At 32.4% G+C, this 20127-nt stretch overlaps 2 protein-coding genes across 2 annotated transcripts in view; both read right to left on the minus strand.

Moving 5' to 3' along the window:
* Positions 1 to 429: 429 nt before the first annotated feature.
* LOC139425872 (uncharacterized) lies at positions 430 to 1600 on the minus strand. The gene has a single exon (XM_071181933.1). The coding sequence runs from the start codon at positions 1487 to 1489 to the stop codon at positions 434 to 436; it is 1056 nt and encodes a 351-aa protein (XP_071038034.1). The 5' UTR covers positions 1490 to 1600; the 3' UTR covers positions 430 to 433.
* Positions 1601 to 6593: 4993 nt separating this feature from the next.
* LOC107439220 (high affinity copper uptake protein 1) overlaps positions 6594 to 20127 on the minus strand; it is a 24853-nt gene continuing 11319 nt past the window's right edge. Inside the window, exon 3 of the mRNA XM_016051737.3 lies at positions 6594 to 9993. Coding sequence (XP_015907223.1) covers positions 9783 to 9993 — 211 coding nt within the window. The 3' untranslated portion in view covers positions 6594 to 9782. The remainder of the gene's footprint in view (positions 9994 to 20127) is intronic.

The following is a 20127-nucleotide window of genomic DNA, read 5'->3' on the forward strand; positions in this document are numbered from 1 at the left end:
ATTTTCACCGACATCGATTTCTATACATATTTGCATGCAGAGTGTTCAGAAATCACTACTCTTAACATATCTCTTTAGTTTCCTTGTATAAATGACGTTAAAAAGAACTGTACATTGATGGTCCCAAATTACTATTTAAGCGAGGAAAATACAAAAATGCTATTGGAATCTGACAAATCTCTATCGAAGAAGACTTCCTTTTGCAATAGTAAATTTTTTCCCCCGGATTAAATATTGATTCATAATCCGTAAAGTACATATTTATTTAATGTCATTTTTGAAAATAATTCTAAAATTATATATTAAGGGTAATCATAACGGAACAAACTGTATGCATGAGTTCAATTCAAAAAAGTTAAAGATCAACAACAGCAGAGGGTTTTGAAAGTGCTGACTGAGTCATTATTTTAATGGTTTGTACGTTTTTTGCTTGCTAGTTTGAAGAAACATTACTAATATCTCCTATAATTGGAATTTCCGGTTTATTTTCGTAAAATTGAAAAAGAATAATATTGTAAGTTATAATTAAACCAAACATTCGAAGAATCAGACTCTTCTCAAGTTTAAACAATCCGAATGGTACAGCAGATGTTTTCTTTCTAAAGCGTCTGAAAGTTGAACGCAGTAGCGCAAGATTGGCTACAAGCAAGTAAGAATTCCGCTCAATTTCCAAAGTCAGATCTTCTTCCAAAGATTTAATCTCCTTACTAACATCATTGCTAACATTAATAAAAACAATAAATTGAATTGTAAACACTGCTAAGCTGATCAAAGATATCATTGATCGAACCAGGTGAGAAAACTGACTCAAAATTAAATATAGTGAAAAACATATCACGACGAACCAAATGCCCATCAGACATACAATCAAAGATGAAATCGAATCATTTACTTTCTTTACTGCACTAGTTAAATCTTCATAATCATTTCCAATTTGCGATAATTTTTTAAATGTTATTTCTTTCTTTAGATCTGCCCTAATTGAGTAGTTACAGCAGCGAATGATGTTCAAGTTTTCCAACTGCGCAAAGTATGCTAAGAAAAAACAACTCGATGGTACGAAAGTGACAAAAGCGTAAGACCAGCAGGCTAAAATATTCCATAGAATTCGAGTCAACTTCTTGGTATAAACGGACAGTAATTTTGGTTCTACTATTTTGAAGAAAGCATTTCGAACAATTTCATCGGTGCTCTTCCTACGCAAAATGAATTCAAAAATGTTAGCCAAATAGCAGACGAAGAGCAAAGAATAAATAAGCATAATTAGTTTGCTAGATGTTTGACAGGGTTGCTTTAAGCAAGCAGGTTTAACTTGATGTAAGAAGATTATAGCATTTAAAATTCTTCCTAAAGCTGAACGCATGACAAAACTCATTCCGAACAAAAGTGACGTTTCTGCGCTTTGCATTAAACCAAACATAAGATTATATTTCAATGCTGATGGGGCTAAAGAAATAAAAACGTATATGAATGGAACAATCCATAACATATAAAGCAGTGTGCATAATTTTTTCGATACATTTTTTGAAATATTATTTAGACACTTATATGATTCTGCAATTCCAAAAACGGTTAAAATATTCAGTAAAATCTTCCAGTTACTTGCTCGAAGCATTTTTGTATAGTGATTGCCTTTATTCATGATGGTTATCAATTTAAAACAGGGGAAAATATCAATGGAACAATTTATAACTTATGAAGTCCTGTGTATAGCTTATTTTATGCTCATTTCTGTGATCCAACCCACCAGTGTTACTTGAAGCTTTCCTGTATCCTGATTCCGTTATTCAATATATTTGTCCTTTACCAAAAACATAAAGTTGATGGAACAATCCATAAGATATAATACCTTTCGCATAGTTTTCTCGAAGCTTTAGAAATATTATGCTTACTCTCATGCGACACTATTTGAAATATTCTAATTTTTGTTTAAAAACTTAAAGTCAGCAATATTGTATATTGATTACTGTTATTCATAATCCATTATCAATATCGTAATAATGTCAGATAAATCCACTGCATATAAAGTTTTATCAACAATTTATTCCAAGATTTAGAAATTTTATTCTCACTCTTATTATGTAACTTTTCAATCACAAAATTTTGTAAAATGTTCAGTAAAATCTTCCAGTCTTAGATTTCAAGCAAAGCATTATTGTATGTTATTTATTGTCATCCATTATGTTTGGAATATAAATTAAAAGAACTTTTTTGATATTTCAATCTGCATCTAAACAATCAAAATAATAATGGAAATTAAAAAAAAAGAAGCCATGTTATATCTTGATAAAGAGCAATTTAATTGCAGCGCATTTCATTTACTATTTATGGAAAATATTGTATTATAAACGAACACAGCAAAAGTAAATTTAATCACGCAAAAAGAGAATTAAAGTTTAATTTTTTTTAAAATTCTTTATCAGAAATCGCGCTTTATGTTAATGCAATAAGAATGCATAATTTATTTTAAACTATCCGACAGAAGAACAGATGAATTTAAAAACATATATTATTTATTACAATTATGATTGTGATGAAAATTATTTTGTATTCATTTTTCAATTTCAGCGTTTCATCATACATCATCAAAATTTTTTCCTATTTCCTTTTAGATTAGTTTCGGAAAATGATTTCAAAAACTATAAAAATTAATTCTGTTTTATTTTTTGTTTTTTTTCTCGACCAATGAGATTTTCTAAGTTTTCCATTAAAGTTAACTGACGTTTAGGGGTGAATAGCATAGGGTGTCCCACAAACTTATTTTTTCATCAAAATGTTTTTTTCATTCAAATTTCATACATAAAAAAGTCACATATTCACCTAACTTTTTCTTAGAAAAATTGAAAGATATAGTCTGCCGGAATGGGCTTTAAATTTTCTTTTTTTATTTAAATATTTTTATTAAAAATTAAATTATTTAAATATTTATAAAATTTAAATACAAAGTAACAGTGAAAAAATAATGTAACGGGAATAGAAATTAAGAAAATTTTATCACTGCATCGTGGGCCAGGTATTAAACTGATAAATCCAATTTAAGGGAATAATAGTTTTTTTTGCAATAAAAAAATTAAGTAAAACCGAGCCTGGCCAAAATATCATCCGATATAAGTCCAGACCCAAATAAAAATGGGCATAACCTGTATCCTAAATAAGGAAACTAGTCACTTGTTCACCACAGCAACTGACGGAAATCTTGTCGGTCAAAGAAAACATGTTTAATAGGGAATATGATCACCTCTAATAGCTACACAATTCTCGCATCTACGTTATATACGTCGCATCTACGTCTTGTCCCTTCACCATAATAGTCACCTGCAGTGGATTCCTTCTCACGTCGGTCTCTATGGCAACGACTTAACAGACAGCTTGGCTAAAGAGGGTTACACCCTATCGCACCCTACCTTTTCTGATCTTACCTATCTTGAACTTTACTCCCAGAAGAAATCCCAGCTTCTCATGGACTCGCTGATTCCCCCCAACCACCACTGGTACAAGGGAAATAAGCCTGGAATTTCCTTGACTCTTCCCTTTGAAAGAAGAGTCTGCACCACCCTCTCCCGCCCATCTAAAATGCTTACTTTTTTCTGAAGGAATTATTAAAACCTACCCTCTTTGCCCTAAATGCCATCTACACAGGGCTTCCGCCGATCATATCCTGGACTGTCTTCTCTGAGATGACATCTACTCTACTCCTCTATTGGTCTTCGATTTAATTCAGGTCAACTGGTTCATAGATCTGGTCTGACTTCATCAGGTCAGAAGAGGATAAGCAACAACAACGTTTTATACTGTTTGTCAAGGTACTTATGAATTCCTGTGGCAACCGCCCCACTGTTGCTTATCAAGGCCCTATAGTGCATTGATGGAGCTGAGCTTCGAGCTGCAATTGAGCGTCCAAAGACGCTCCATGCGTGTTTCATGGGATTAAGGTCAGGGGACATCTCAGGCCATTCTAATCGTTAAATATCTTCCGATTGTTGGTATTCGCCTAAAAATTTTAGCCCTGTGTAGACGAGAGTGATTGTCCATAGAGAGAAAATTTGGTCCATATGCTCCGCGGAAAATTCTCACTTAGGGTGCCCTGTATAATGGAATACCGCTATCGAATACATGAAGGTCGGTATGCCAGTCTTGCACAGACCATCTCGGCATCAGTGGTTCTTTTCCCCAATGTTAGAAGGGTTGATATCTACTCGAGGGTTCTTTCCAGATGAGAACATGGCTAGAGTCGCTGTCCAGACTGAATCACGACTCTTCACTAGAGAGAACTGCCCAAAAATCCTCTGTTCAAGACGAGTATTTTCGGTGGCATATAGGCCACCTGCATAAAGTCTCTGGGCAATTGCTATCCGTGCAATGGATGTTCCTGTTGCATTTTATAGGCTGTGAGACAGTTGCAAACCTATACTTTTGCAACTTTGACCTGGTCAGCGAAATATTGTTCTTGTCTCCGTAAACTGTTACCACAAAGAGGACACCACATTTCTCGAATCTCCGAAGTCCCTACAACAGGTTGCCTGTGAATGTCCCGCCTCGTGTTTTTCAACTGTACACCGTTCTATTGCATCGTCTAGAGTAGTGGTTACCAACTGGCGGCCCGCGAAGCCTTTTTTGTGGCACGTGAACTTAAACATATTAGTTGTCCTTTATTTGCGGACCATTTTCGTAAAAAATCTATATGTCTTTAAAATACTTTTCTTTCGTTAAAAAAAACCTAATTTCTTCGCTTCTGTGAAATTTAACATACCAACGGTGCAAAAAAATTTATTTCTCAGATTCTTCTGTTGTTGTAGTTCATTTACGTCGCACTAGAGCTGCACAATGGTTCTATTGGCGACGGTCTGGAAAACAACCCTGAGGATGATCCGAAGACATGCCATCACAATTTTGATCCTCTGCAGAGGGGATGGCACCCCCGCTTCGGTAGCCCAACGACCTGCACGCGAAGTCTAGCACTTTACGGTAGCATAGTTTAAGGAGGACCAATACCGCACAATCTCGGTCCCTACGCAGACTAATCCAAGCAGTCACCCACCCGCACACTGACCGCAGTCAGTGATGCTTGACTTCGGTGATCTGCTGGGAACAGTGTCTTAACGATCAGTCCACTGCAGGACCTCAGGTTTTGCATCCAAGAAAATATTTATCATTGTTTGTAATTCATTACTTTTGTTTTGTACAACTTGTTAAAAATCTGACAATAATACTTAATATTCCTTCAAACATTAAAGAGTCCTATATAAAATTTGGATAAAGTTGCGGCCCGCCATTTGACTTGTGTTTTTAACTGCGGCCCCCGGAATCATGTAAGTTGGAAACCCTTGGTCTAGAGTCTAGACGGGACTGTAGTTGTTTACTTACTTCACACTAGAGCTGCATAATGGGCTATTGGCGAAGGTCTGGGAAACATCCTTGAGGATAATGCGAATACATACCATCACAATTTTGATCCTCTGAAGAGGGGATTTCTCCCAGCTTCGGTAGCCCAACGACCTGCGGGCGAAGTCCAGCACTTTACTGTAGAATAAGGACCGATACCGCACACTGTCTGTCTCTTCGTAGCCTGATCAAAATGGTCACCCACTCGCACATTGACCGCAGCCGGTGGTGCTTTACTTGTGTCTTATTATCAGTCCACAGTGGGATTCAAAAAACAGGGACTCGGCTAAGACGTTTGAAAACGTCCTTACGTTAAGCTTTGAAGAGCAAATGAGGCGCCACTACACAAACACGATCACAACGCTTCTGCAATACGACATCACTGGCCACTACGTAGCAGTGGTGTCCGTGAAGAGTTTAGCTACCATTTGATACGTATTTGTGCACTGGCGCTACCAATTCTTTTTTTTTTTTTTAAAGTTCCTTTCTTTAATTGTTTTTTTATCAGTGTAAAAGAAATTACTAATCCGTAGATATTTCTACTTGCTCCTTTATGTTTAACTTTTTTTAAACATTTTTCTTTATTAATCATTCAACTTTAATCTTCTAAAACTGGTTCGTTTACATTTGGCTATTATTTTTTTGTAATGAACCTAATAAAGAGAAATAAAAAAAATACGAGGCAATAAATAATGTCACATTCGCAATTATGATGATGTTGTTAATTTACGTCGCACTAGAGCTGCACAATGGGCTATTGGCGACGGTCTGGGAAACATCCCTGAGGATGATCCGAAGACATGCCATCACAATTTTGATCCTCTGCAGAGGGGATGGCACCCCCGCTTCGGTAGCCCGACGACCTGCACGCGAAGTCGAGCACTCTACGGTAGCACAGTTTAAGGAGGACCAATACCGCACAATCTCGGTCCCTACGCAGACTGATCCTAGTGGTCATCCACCAAGGATGGTTTGTAAACTTCTTTAATAATGTAATGTGAGGAAATGAAAAAAATAAACAAATAAATGCAGTAAGTAAATATAATTTGAAGGAAGTTTACGAAGGTCAGGCATTCATTATATTTTTGGGATATGCCTCCCCCCCGAAAAAAAAGGAAGTATTAATTTCGAAAATGCATTTAATTGTGAAAAACTTATACCAGTCACAGTAACATCTTTAGTGTAATGGAAACCATAAATGAGGTGAAGCATACTGAGGAAATACTTTTATTTATTCAATTATTTAGAGGCAATGACCAAATTAAAAACAAAATCAAGAGGCACATAAGACAATGTTTTTTAGAATTTTGCAGGAAAAAAAAAGAGACGATAGAACGAATTTAAATTTAAGTGTAATATTCTTTAGATAAAATTAAATAATTCAGATGAAATTAAAAGAATGAGATGTTGCTAAACTTTCCTTTTTCTCAAATCTCAGTTTTATTTTAACATATTTTTGAAACAGATGATGCAATTGAAAATTACACGGTATAAAGCAGAATACAAAAGTACATAAGGAAATTTAAGCACATACAAAATTCTGCTATACAAATCAGCAATTTAACAAAATAAAATAATCTATTAAGGACTTCTATTGCCTGTCTAACTAAAGAACTCCCCTCGCTAATAGACTAGAGCATGGTCAGTGACCGTGTTAACTCTGGTCGGAGAAAGAAGCATCAGAAGCTCCAACTCTTTGAACTGTTCATTGTCTCGTTTACATACAGTAACATGTCAGCTTTAGACTGTTTGGCGGCGAGAGGTGTTTTTTAGTACACGGGCAGTACACTAATTCATGCTCATCACGTATCTCTGTTACCTAAAATAATATATACTACTCTATGTATCACTTTAATTCTCTGTATAAACAAACTTGGCTTTTGGGCAAGTACATCTTGGCTTTTGGGCATCTGTACAAAATGTAGCACTCCTGTCTTGAGACAGACTGCTTTTTTGACGTCATGTGATTGCTTTCGAGTAGCTGATGGCGATGCCCAAAAAACCTATCTGACTTTGAGAGAGGTCATCAATTTCCTTCTATGCATCTACTTCTCTGATGATAGAACTGTTGAGTAAATTAGATAAATTGAACTTAGCTGAAGGAGTTTGATTGATTCGCTTTATGTTTTTATACCTCTTTCTGCATTAACTCTTCCAGGGGCAATGGGAGAAAAATTGTTCGACTTATTTTAACAATATGGATGGGTGGTCTAATGTAAACAATAACAAGCGTCCTTAAACCGGAAGAAATTTAGAAAATTTCCGGTGTAATCCCTCCGCTTATGTTATGACTACGAGGCGATGTGTGAACAAGCCTAATATTCTATGCAGTTTTGTTATTGTAATTTGGGTTCAAATCTAAACATAATTGCACCATTAATAAGAGCTTCCAGAAATGTATTGATTCTCAGAAGTCGTAAGGCCAAAAAAAATTTTGGAAATTTAATATCTCATTATGAATAATTCTCAAAGTTTGCCATGTTTTGTATTTTATCCCTTATTTGGCTACATTTGAATAAAATGTCGCCAAAAATATCTTTTTAAGTTAGCCTAATTAGAAAATATTCTAATGATTATAATATTAATATGATAATGCTGAAGTTTAAAGGCTGAAAGAAAGAACTTGGTACATGTGAAATACTGCAAAAGATATGATGCAATAATATGATGGGGCGTTTTTTCAATCTGCGGCGTAAAAATATATCGGAAGCAGTAACCCGGAAGTCTTGAAAGAGCAATTTTACCACTAGCGCCTCCACCCTTAGCTTTACACGATCACCCATCCATAAACCACTGAAATAAAAAAACTTTTATCTTTTAACCAGCGTTGTTTTTGATCAACCACTTTTTATTTTGAAAAATGTGAAGATAAAAAGCTAATAGCTCCATCGTGTATACACACATACGAACACCATAATTGTCTTTGCATTCTTTGACTTAACTTTGAACAAAATTTTCTGTCCTGCAAATGGTTAAGACTTAACCAACTGATTGATTTTTTTAACCTTCATGCAAGAGTAGTTTGGTTGGTAGCTAGAGAAAAATACTATACATTCATATAACAAACTATTTGGCATGTTGCCATTCTATTTGTGGTAAAAATATGCATAAACTATGTACAGATATTATGCATAAAATAACAACAAAAACATGCAATACATTCTGGATCTGATTGAGAGATCTTCCACAATACCAATAAAATGATTTGAATAAATTTTATATATATATGTATAAGACTTAAAAAATTTAGTATATAGATCTGTTAACATTCTTTTATTAGACAGAGAAGTCTAGAAGGTGGAAGAAAGAAATCGAACACATTTACTTTATTCAAATTACTGATATCTAAAAGTGATTTTCGTAAGGCCAGAAAAAGAGTTAAGCAAGGTGGATTGATTCACTATGTTTCTATATACTTTATGACATTATCGAGAGATTTATTTTTTGCCAACATAATTAGGTTGGTAGTTTAACGAATAAAAACATAAAACTATGTGGCCTGTTGCCATCTCTTTTGTGATAAAATATGCATAAATTACGCACGGATCCATATAAAATCACAATAAAGGCATCCACTCTATTGTGGAGTTGATTGGGTGATCTTCCATTACCGATCACAATAAAATGATTTAAATAAAATATATAAATGGGTTTAAAAAAGTTAAGTCAAATTGCTAACTGTTTACATCCTTTCACTGGATTTCGAAATCCGGCGGATCAAAAACATCAAATGCATTCACTTTATGCAAATAATAGAATGATAAAAGAACTAGATTATTTGAAGGATTTGGGAAGAAAATTTTTCTCTGTTCTTTCTAAATTCCATCGTTTTTTTTAAACCTATATAAAGAAAGGGTGATTGGTAGATTGACAGATATTCCATTCGCTCAAATAAAACTATTTGGTGTAATGCAATTTTATTTGTGGTAAAAATATGCATACATTATGTACACCTGTACAAAAAAATAACAGCAAAAGTATACATCCTATAATGAAGCAGATTGGGAGACCTTCCACTGCAGATCACAAAAAAGGGGAGGAAAAAAAATAGATTTGAGAAAATTTTATAAACTGCATTTATTTTTGCATACAGATCTAACATAATTTTACAAGACTTAGAAATCCACTGTGTGGAAAATATCAGATTTACTGAAGGACTAAAGCAACGAGATTCTCAACGTTTATAAAACTATCTGGCGTGTTGCCATTTCATCTGTGGTTAAAATATGCATAAATTATGTACACACATCAATAAAATAACAACAAAGGATATCCGCTGGAGCAGATAGGGAGATCATCCGTTACAGATCACAATAAAATAATTAACGTACTCTCTATACATAAAACAAACAAAACAAAAGCAACAAGTGTAGAATTGAAGACAAATGCAGGTGGACGGACTAGTCACATTCTCCGGGTGTGAGGATCTCAGTGGGGACGACTGTGGGGCGATTGAGGACATACATGCTGTAGAAGTAATAGCTGAATCCGGCTGCCGTGAATACAGTTATTGCTAGCCAAGCATTGTAGCTCATGATGATGAGCATGAGTAGATAGCCCATAGTGACCTGGACCATGTACAGTAAGGCATGGATGGCATGGATTCTGAATCTGCAACATCAATTGAAAGTATTATAATTAGAAATGCACAAAATAAGTTTCAGCCAAATCTAATGGACAATTACAGTATCTTTTAATTGTTTATTTTTTTTCTTTATTATTTCCAATTCTAGGAAATTCTCACCTGAATCAGAGAATCTGATTTCCCCCAGATATTTATTTTTTCAATTATTTAACCTTTAAATTGCCTAAAAAGGCCTCCATAAGTGATACAATCAAAATCGATTCCTGATTGGTCATAACGTCACACGTGCTAAACAGAAAAGAGGCATCTCTATCCGCTAAGGCTATTTTTCAATACTCTTTTAGTTTTGATATCACTTATATCGTATGATGTTGTTGTTGTTAATTTACGTCGCACTAGAGCTGCACAATGGGCTATTGGCGACGGTCTGGGAAACATCCCGGTGGATGATCCGAAGACATGCCATCACAATTTTGATCCTCTGCGGAGGGGATGGCACCCCCGCTTCGGTAGCCCGACCACCTGCGCGCGAAGTCGAGCACTTTACGGCAGCACAGTTTAACGAGGATCAATACCGCACACCCTCGGTCCCTACGCAGACTGATCCGAGTGGTCACCCACCCGCACACTGACCGTAGCCAGTGATGCTTGACTTCGGTGATCTGCTGGGAACCGTGTCTTAACGATCAGTCCACTGCGGGACCTTATATCGTATGAACATCCATTGTATATTATTAGTAAAAATTTTGCCACTGAAATTTACAATTTTTAGAGTGTGTGCAAAATGGGAGGAAGATTTTTATAACTTCAAACTGTTTATTTATCACTAAAATAGCTTAAGAAATTATTATGTAGCGCTTCACAGCGAATCAACATTTCTTTTCGGCTGAAATCAGTGGTGTTGGAAGTTCGAAGAATATATTATTTTACTCCTCTTATTTTTAAGTGAAAATAACGCTCCATTACAGCCTAATTACTCAATTAAAATCAGGTGCACATTGGATAGAAATAGATATAGGGTGGAAGATTTTATTATTCGGTATCGCATTAAAAAAAATCAGTGTTTTTAAAAATCTAGTCCATAGAAAAATAACATCCATCAACGTTACAGTCTATGGGCTAATGCTCAAAAATTCAGGTAATGTAATTTAATTTCGCCTTATTTTATTTTATTTATTTATTTTAAATTAATTTTCATTGCTATTAAGGATATCTTTTTGAGTAAATAATTTATTAATGCAGTTTATTTCTTCTCTTTTTTTTACTACGCATTAAATATTTAAAAACACATTAACGCTCGCATCTAATTATTCTTTGAGTCAATAGGAATTTCGCTATAATTAGAAATTATTTTTAAATTTATAAATTTTAATTCCTCTTTCTGCTAACTATTTGTCAATGCTTGCCAAGAACAATTCTAATATAGTAAAATTAATGCCTTATAAATTTTTAACGAATTATTTTTTAATAAAATAGTAATAGGTGAAGAAATCACCGAAAACGAATCAACACTTCCAAGAATAATCCATTGAAACATATTTCTGCCCATTATCAACATCGCCACAATCTAGGTGCTTATACTTAAAATTTCCCTTAATGGAATTTAATTTAACCACATAATGTTAACGAATATTGTTAAGCTAGATGTTTTTGTTTCACTAAAGCTAAATAATTAAAAAAAAAAAAACCTATATAACGGAAGCAAGAAAGTAATGGCTTTCAAACCACAACGATTGATTGGATTGATTGTAAACGAACGGTAGATGAGCACGGGTGACGTCAGTTTGTGAATTATCACGTGACTCCCCGTTTCAGAGGAAAACGAAAGTCAGCATTTTTTGCTTAAGGGGGTTCAGTACCTAAAAACCTTCAAAAAATCGAATTTGAGATTTTGATCAATAATTAAACTAGAAACTATTAGCTTTCTAACGATATATTGCTTTTGTTTGAAATCCACGTAGAAGTGCACTTAATCTTAATTTAAAAAATGTAAACAAACCGAAAACACCCATGCCACGCCCACTTTTGACAGACGATTTCGTAAACATTATAATGTCCATTATTTTTTGCATGTGCTATTACCAAGTCATTAAAAAAAATTTTATAATTTCAACTTTACAATATCTTTAGTTGATTGCAACTTTAACTGGATTGTTTGTTCTTTATTTCCATGCGATTTTCGAGAATTTTGAATATAAAACTGAGATTTACATTAGTTTGATTTGTTAAGTCTATTTTTGTTTTGTTCTTTTATTATACTGTTATTAGGTCATTATTTTTACGTTTTTTTTATTCTTCATTACGTTTTTGTTTACTTACGTAAAAGAGAAGAAAATAAAGTACTGAAATGCAAAAAAAACATTGCTTATGGACCAGGATTGTTTTGAAGCTGTCATTACCGGCATAGATTAGGAATTTCGTTTACATTATTCGAATTTACCTTGGACCGGATTTTTTTTTCTCCCTAATTTCTAGTTACATTATTTTGATTTTTTTTTAAATGTTCTTTACATAATATTTCTAATTTTGAAGTAAATTCTTATTTACAGTTCTTTGTTAATTATTTCTGTGCTTAGAATGTTTTTCTTAAAATATGCATTTTCTTAGATTTTTTTTGTAATATAGTTATTTTTTTTAGCAAAAATACTTTTAACTCACTTAAATTTGAGCAAAACATCTTGGTAAGGACTTGAATATTAAATTTTCATGAATAAAATTTATGGGTGATTTATGAATTATACAATATTATAATTATCGCATTCAGTTTGATCATTTTAAGGGCTTTTTATTCGCTCAAAAAGTGAGGAGAGTATAGTATAAAGACCTATTTTTCAATCAAATAAAAGAAACATTCAAGAGTAATTTGTTTGAAATGTAAGCAGTACGAGATTTATAACTTAGAAACAATTTGATTTTTGAATTTAAATTTTAAATATTGTTGGTAGTCTAATATTTACGCTTTAAATGCAAATAACTCAAAACTATGTTTTTTTTGCTTCGATGTACCTTTTCTTGAAAACTATTGATCACAACACTTTGATATTTGATTTAAAAAGTTCCTTTAGTACTGTAGTTTGTGCTGAAGTGAGCAGTTTTTTAAGAGAAACTTAATATTTTTTTTTAATTCAAAATTTTCGGATGAAAATGTGAAGCTTTTAAAATTTTCTGACATGCTGTGTAATTTTTTTTTTTTAATTTCTTTTAATTCACTAAATTAAAAAAAGTTCACTTCAGTATAATCTAGAATATCTATTACATACACAAAAAAAATTCAAAGCTCTAACTACGATACTTTTTTTAAAAAGGTACATCGAAATATGCCATTTTAACATTGTCAACATAGGAGGTACCGAACCCCCTTAAAATAACTTAATAATTAGCACTCTTAGAAAAGTAATAAAATGTTTTCTGGGAGTTTTAAGGGATACTATATGCATAATTATTTAAAAAAAAAATGAATGTAATTGTCCGTTATGATACGAAGCATGGCTGAATCATTTAATGTTTTGAGATGATTTAAAACATTAAATGAATATTAAAAAGTTAACATTACTGACTACTCGTTCTTCGTCCCGGAAGATACCGGAAGTGTTGCTCATTTAATGTTCCCTGTGGGCACCTGCGAACCTAAATCACGGAGACGAGCAACACACGCCACAGGTGCCTCCACAGGGGAGTAAAAAAAAATTAATAAAAAAAATTCCGTTAAAAAATCTTAATTATAAAAATAACACACAATATTAAAAATTTCTATAAGTGTTTAAGTATTTCTGTTTTATGTACCCAATTTATAAAGGAAAAAGAATAAAATTAAAAAAAAAAAAAAAATTGCATGAAATTTTTTGCATGAATCTATGTGTAGCTTATTATTATTACACTTAAAAGAAATTAAAATACGTCTCACAGTAGTCAGCAAAAANAAAAAAAAAAAAAAAAAAAAAAAAAAAAAAAAAAAAAAAAAAAAAAAAAAAAGTCAGAGGCTGGTCTTGTGAAAACACAGGTGGGAACAATGAACGCTGAGTTAAGTAAGGTGTGTGTTATGAAAGATAGAGAAGCTGGTAACTTGCGTCACCGAACTAAAAACGAATAGCCACTTTCAAAAAGTTGTTTCCTTTTTAGATTAAGGGGACTCTAAAAGAACAAGTGTTCCAGAAAGCTTTGTAACAAAAAAGCTATAAATAACGCGATTTTAACAAACAATGAAAAGGAATAAATCTTTCAGTTTCCTACACAAATTTGTTTTCTCAAATTAGGAACAGCCACTTGTCATAGATTTAATCTTCTCCGAATGCATCCGTTTCCGTTATTTAGGGAAATAACTTTCAATATTTAAAGTTATGAAGTTTATTCAAAAGAGAAAGAAAATGACTTCTTTCTTTCAACAACGCAGTTTCTAAGTTCTTAATACGCCATATTTTCAGAATAAATATTTAAATTTATTAAAAAGTTAAATTATTTATATGAGCAAAAAAAGAAAAAAAAAAATGCGTTTACGGCGTGTACAATTAAAGTTTTTCTCTTCATAACTGATGTTAAACACAAAAACAGAGAACATTTTGTTAATCGTGTCTAAATGAAAGGATACCCGCATTTGAAGAATAATAAACTATATATATATAAATAAAAAAACAACAACTTAGGAATACAAAATGAGTGACATAATTAGAAACAAATGAAAAGTAATTTTACTTGTAAACAAGACTTAAATCATTATATCAGTTCAAATAGGATAATATTTAAGGATCCAAAGTTTCGTGACCAATGGTTTGACTGAGGCAAAAAGGCCAGCATTGCGCACAAGCCGCTTTTATTTCTCAGGCAAGCTAGAACTGAAGTTAAGTAGGCTTAAGTAGGCAACTGAGGATCGTTCCTTTAAAAAATCAGTACCTTTAACCACTGCATCGCCTCGGGTCAAACATTTTTTTAAAAATAATATTACATTTCATTATTTAATTATATTTCTTTCAGCTATCTACGACTTAAGGATTAAAAGAGCACCAGGTTCTGATTCAAATATAAACATTTATATTTTAACGTATTTTGGTAATATTTAATATAAAAAATGGAACACTCGCGCTACCATAGTTTTTTTCTCTTTTAGAAGAACAGAACATCCTCTTTAAAACAGCGTTAGGCATAAATGGTCCAGCTTTAATTTCTTTTAAATATACTTATTGGGGGTATAAGCCCATTGTTGCACACATCTATTTAAATAGCCACTATTAATAGAATTGATTTTTCATTATTAATATTAATTATATTCATGTTTTTATATTCTTCGGGTGTGTGATGCAGTTGTGACGCAACCTATTACCAGTTACGCATACGTGTCCAACTAATAACATTTTTTAAAACAACTTCTGATTTAAAATTGACTCGAATACAAATATTTATATATATATAAAAAAAAACATAAATAAATAAAAAAAATGAAAGAAGCAAACAATTTTTAATTTAAAATCCCATACTTTTATATGGTTCTTTCTATTCTTTCAAATGGAGAAGTTGTTGCCTCAAAAACAATAAATCAAACGCTATCTTTCAAGAAAAATAATTCAGATTACTAACATACTGTCAATTATTCATAGCAGTCAGCATTTCATTTTCACGAATCATTTAAAAATGTCGTACATGGCGGGCGGACAAGCGTTATTTATTTTCCTTCCTTTAGCAAAATTACAAAACTTTAAACACGAGATAAAATCATTAATGTCGTTAACAAGGTATTTAAAAAAACTTGAAGAACATTTATTTTTTGAAATGAACAAGAAATAAAAATATATTTTTTGAGGAAAAACCCATATCTATGCGAAGTGACTTCACGCTTTTCTTCGACAAATTGTAATATTTATTGATATTTGCAAAATCATCATAGAAACTTTATAAGTCTTCTAATTTTTTTTATCTAAATCTTAGTTCAGAGACATGGCGTGAGCGGATGTTCGGGGTTATATGCCTAAGAAAAAAGGGCACTGGAAGGAACAGAAATTAAGTCACTATTAATTTATTTTTATAAAAATTAAAGTAATTATAAAACCTTGAATACCATGTTAAAATTTATGTTTCTGTAAACGCGAGGGCAAGTAATGTTATGCTAAAATAATCTACCATTTCAACTAATATAATCTTAATTTCTTTTTTTAAAATTGAAGAACAGTTCAATTTTAATTATCCTTATTATTATTTATTTATTTATTTTTTGAAAATCATATTTTACACGCCATAAATTATTTAGCTTGAATCCAGTATTAAACTGTTAAAACAAATAATTTCATTATAGGATTAATAGTAATAGATTAATTCAGATAATGTTAGCCGCCAATTAAATGCCCATTCGTATAGCGGAAAATTAACGGACTAAAAATAACAAATGGCTATTAAAAAATTATCGGATTTTACGCCAGAACACATTTCAAATAGGTTTAACTTAGATGCCATCGAAGCTATCTGAAAGATTGCATAACAATCTTTGGGTTGGGAAGCGTCAACGAACAGACAGTGATGACCACTAGCTTTGAGAAATACTTAAAAAGAAATGCCTTGCATTATTAATATAAAATTTTTTTTAATGCATAAAAATGTTCTAATTTTGAAAAAGAGACGCGGTGATTAAGTAGATAGAGCATTCGTTATCCAATGAGGTCACCTAGGTTTGAATCTCACCGGTGGTCAGTTGATAGAAATTCTGCTTCCGGCTCTTCAGCTGTGCTGACGTAAAAATATTTTTAATAAAAGACATGTGTTAGAATCCCCTTGCCGTCGGGTTAGACGTGGGTTGTTTACGTGGTTTTCCTCTTCATGTAACGCAAATGCGGTTTAGCTCTATCAAAAAGTAATTTACGAAGGCTATTTTCTCCCAGAGCTTGATCCAGAAGTACACTTATCTTCCGGGTCGTGTTCAAAATTACAAATATGGAGTTTAACATTGTTAGTCGTTCACTTAGAATTGTTCAATGCCTGTCATAAAATAAATTTTTTTAAAAGTGGCCACTGTTAAAAATGATATAATATGCCACTGGCTGGAAGTAAAATTTACTAATTTTGTCCTATACCTCTCTGCATGCCACTGTCATGGCTGAATGAAGTGACCCATGCAGCGATATGTTTAGTTTACGTGGTACAGAATACAAAAGGTAACACAACATTTGACTAAATAAAGTGTAACAGAAATAAGTGAACTCGAAAAGTTTTTTTTTGTTCAAGAAAAAGAATGCATTCAGGTATTTGATCGTCATGTTCGTGTGGTTATCATGAATTGGAACCGTTAAGGTCAACAGAATTTAAACATTAAAAAAAAAAAAGCAGTCGTTTAATATATGACTCTTATTTGCTTCCAAGTGAGCTTGACATTGAAATTGACCGAGGAAGAGTCGGTCTGCCGATTCCTTATTTTACTACAGTTGTTTATATTCACGTTTAAAAATGCAAAAAAAAAAAAAAAAAAAACTGAGAAAATATGAAATACAGAGGAACTTAGAATGTTTGAATTGAACAGTATTGTATTAGTATCGTAAGTTTGTATTTGTAACGGAATTTTATATTCTATTATAAATTAGCTTACTTTTGTTTCCTTTTTAAGTTCTAAAAAAACAGGGGAAAAAAAACTCATGAAATAAAACACCAGTAAACGCTATTTCTTTTCGTTAAATATAAATTATTCATTTGTTATAATTATAAAATTAATAATTTGTGAGACTTAAGGTTTTCAAATAAAATGTGGTAATTATCAGTAATTATTCAGTAATCATTCTTTTACTACACTAATGAATGCATACAAGATGGTGGATGAAGTAGTCTATTACTTTTAACTATAACCATTTACTTCTTGACCATAAACCACACGTTCACCTAAGATAAGAATTTAGAAAGTTGTGTCACTCATTGAAGATGTTTCACATTTAATTTGTGAGTTCATCATAAAAAAAAAACTTTTAAATACATAATTTCTTTGAAATTTTCTTGAAAACGAAGGAATAAATTCCTGTCGCTATAATGAAGTGAACAGTTTAATTTGGTCGTTTTAAAGAACATTCAAATAACATAACCCACATAGTAGTAGTAGTTCATTTACGTCACACTAGAGCTGCACAATGGGCTATTGGCGACGGTCTGGGAAACATCCCTGAGGATGATCCGAAGACATGCCATCACAATTTTGATCCTCTGCAGAGGGGATGGCACCCCCGCTTCGGTAGCCCGACGACCTGCACGTGAAGTCGAGCACTTTACGGTAGCACAGTTTAACGAGGACCAATACCGCACACTCTCGGTCCCTACGCAGACTGATCCAAGTGGGTCACCCACCCGCACACTGACCGCAGCCAGTGATGCTTGACTTCGGTGATCTGCTGAGAACCGTGTCTTAACGATCAGTCCACTGCGGGACCATAACCCACATAGAGAAATAGCTTATAATAGCTTATAATTGGCTTATAAAGCCGGGCTAGTATCTGTAGTTTTTTCTAAGTGTTTTTCCTTTCTGTTAATATATGGCATATGACATATTATAAACTGTTTTAAATCCAATTAAATGTTTGAAAAGAATGAAAAACCGTACATTTTTTGTCTCTTTTCATCCATTGATTAAAATAAAACGTCTGTTGTGTTCTAAGCTCATTCCGTAATGATGAATATTTGTTATATTAAGCTTTTCTGTTTACAAAAATACAAAAACTACTTAGAAAATTGTTAGAAGCTTTTTAAATTTTCAAGATATTCAAATTGGATTTTTTCATTCATTGCCAAATGCGATGTACTACAAAATTATGAATATTTCTTTTTTTAAAATTTTTTCGCGCATGAAAGAACTAATTTAAATGCTTTTTAACGAATTTTTTTTCAAGTTTAAAAATAATAATTTTGTAATTCATTAAATATTATTCCGAAAATTTTGTATAATTTTATTAAAAACTTATAAAGTGATAGCAAAAAAAAATGTCCACATAACCATAAATATTCTAGTTACGTAAACGAAATTTTATGTAATATCTAATTGTAAATGACAATCAAAGCAATCGATGCCAGTTAAAAGGTTATTGATATGTATTCTGTCATAGGGTGTTCAAAAATACTTGCTTCAGTTCGTAATATAATGGTCTCTTAAACCTTTGAACTTTATGATAAGTATGAGAGATCGCATGCATTAAATCGAATTTTGTATTTTGTCATTTAAAATTGCATACTTTAAAACGAAGGAAGCATTTGTATGCTTACACTTCATTTTTTTTCGATAATTATGAAATATAAATAAATATTCAGTAAAAATTAGTTTTTACGAGGAATTATGTTTGGATAAAATAATTTTATAATTATGAGCACACATTTTTCGATTCACTTAAAAAGTTGTTGATATCTAATGTAATAAGCAAAAATGAAATAACATTCAGAGGATCTCTCAGTAGACGACATTCATAGCACACTATTTTTCAAGATATTTCGTAACTATTTACAAGGAACAGCCAGCTATCGCAAAATCAAATCACATGCTTACAAGAAGCACCTGCGCAGATTGACTCAGCGGTATTTACCATAACGCTTCAATAGCAGTAGACAATGTCGACGGTGATTTTTTTTTTTCTTCAAAAAAGAGTTTTGCTACCATTAAGCTGGATCAAATGATTTCATATCGTGATATGGACTTAACGACCTTTGAGAACTGTCACAACGGTTGGAGAAGTTCTACGATCAACTAAAAACGGTTGGAGGTCAACAAGATAAGCTTCTCTTACGGCTTAAACGCACTTTTTTCAATTCACACGAATTTATCCCCCCCCCCTTCATGCAGAATTTTTTATGAAACATATTCTTCCTATTTTTCTTTTTTTTTTTTTGCTTTCCTAGGATACCTAGGATGGTTCAGGGCAGAGTTGGCCAAAAATGTAATCGATTACATTTTTTGATTACAGTAATCAATTACTTGTAATCATGATTACAATTTTCAAATATTTTGATTACAGCTGTAATCATGATTACAATATTGATTACAGTAATCAATTACTTGTAATCGTGATTACAAAGTTTGATTACAGCTGTAATCATGATTACATAGTCGATTACAGTAATCAATTACTTGTAATCATGATTACAATTTTCAAAAATTTTGATTACAGCTGTAATCATGATTACAATATTGATTACAGTAATCAATTACTTGTAATCCA

This window comes from Parasteatoda tepidariorum, chromosome 6, assembly GCF_043381705.1.
Source record: "Parasteatoda tepidariorum isolate YZ-2023 chromosome 6, CAS_Ptep_4.0, whole genome shotgun sequence".
Classification (NCBI taxonomy): Eukaryota; Metazoa; Arthropoda; class Arachnida; order Araneae; family Theridiidae; genus Parasteatoda; species Parasteatoda tepidariorum.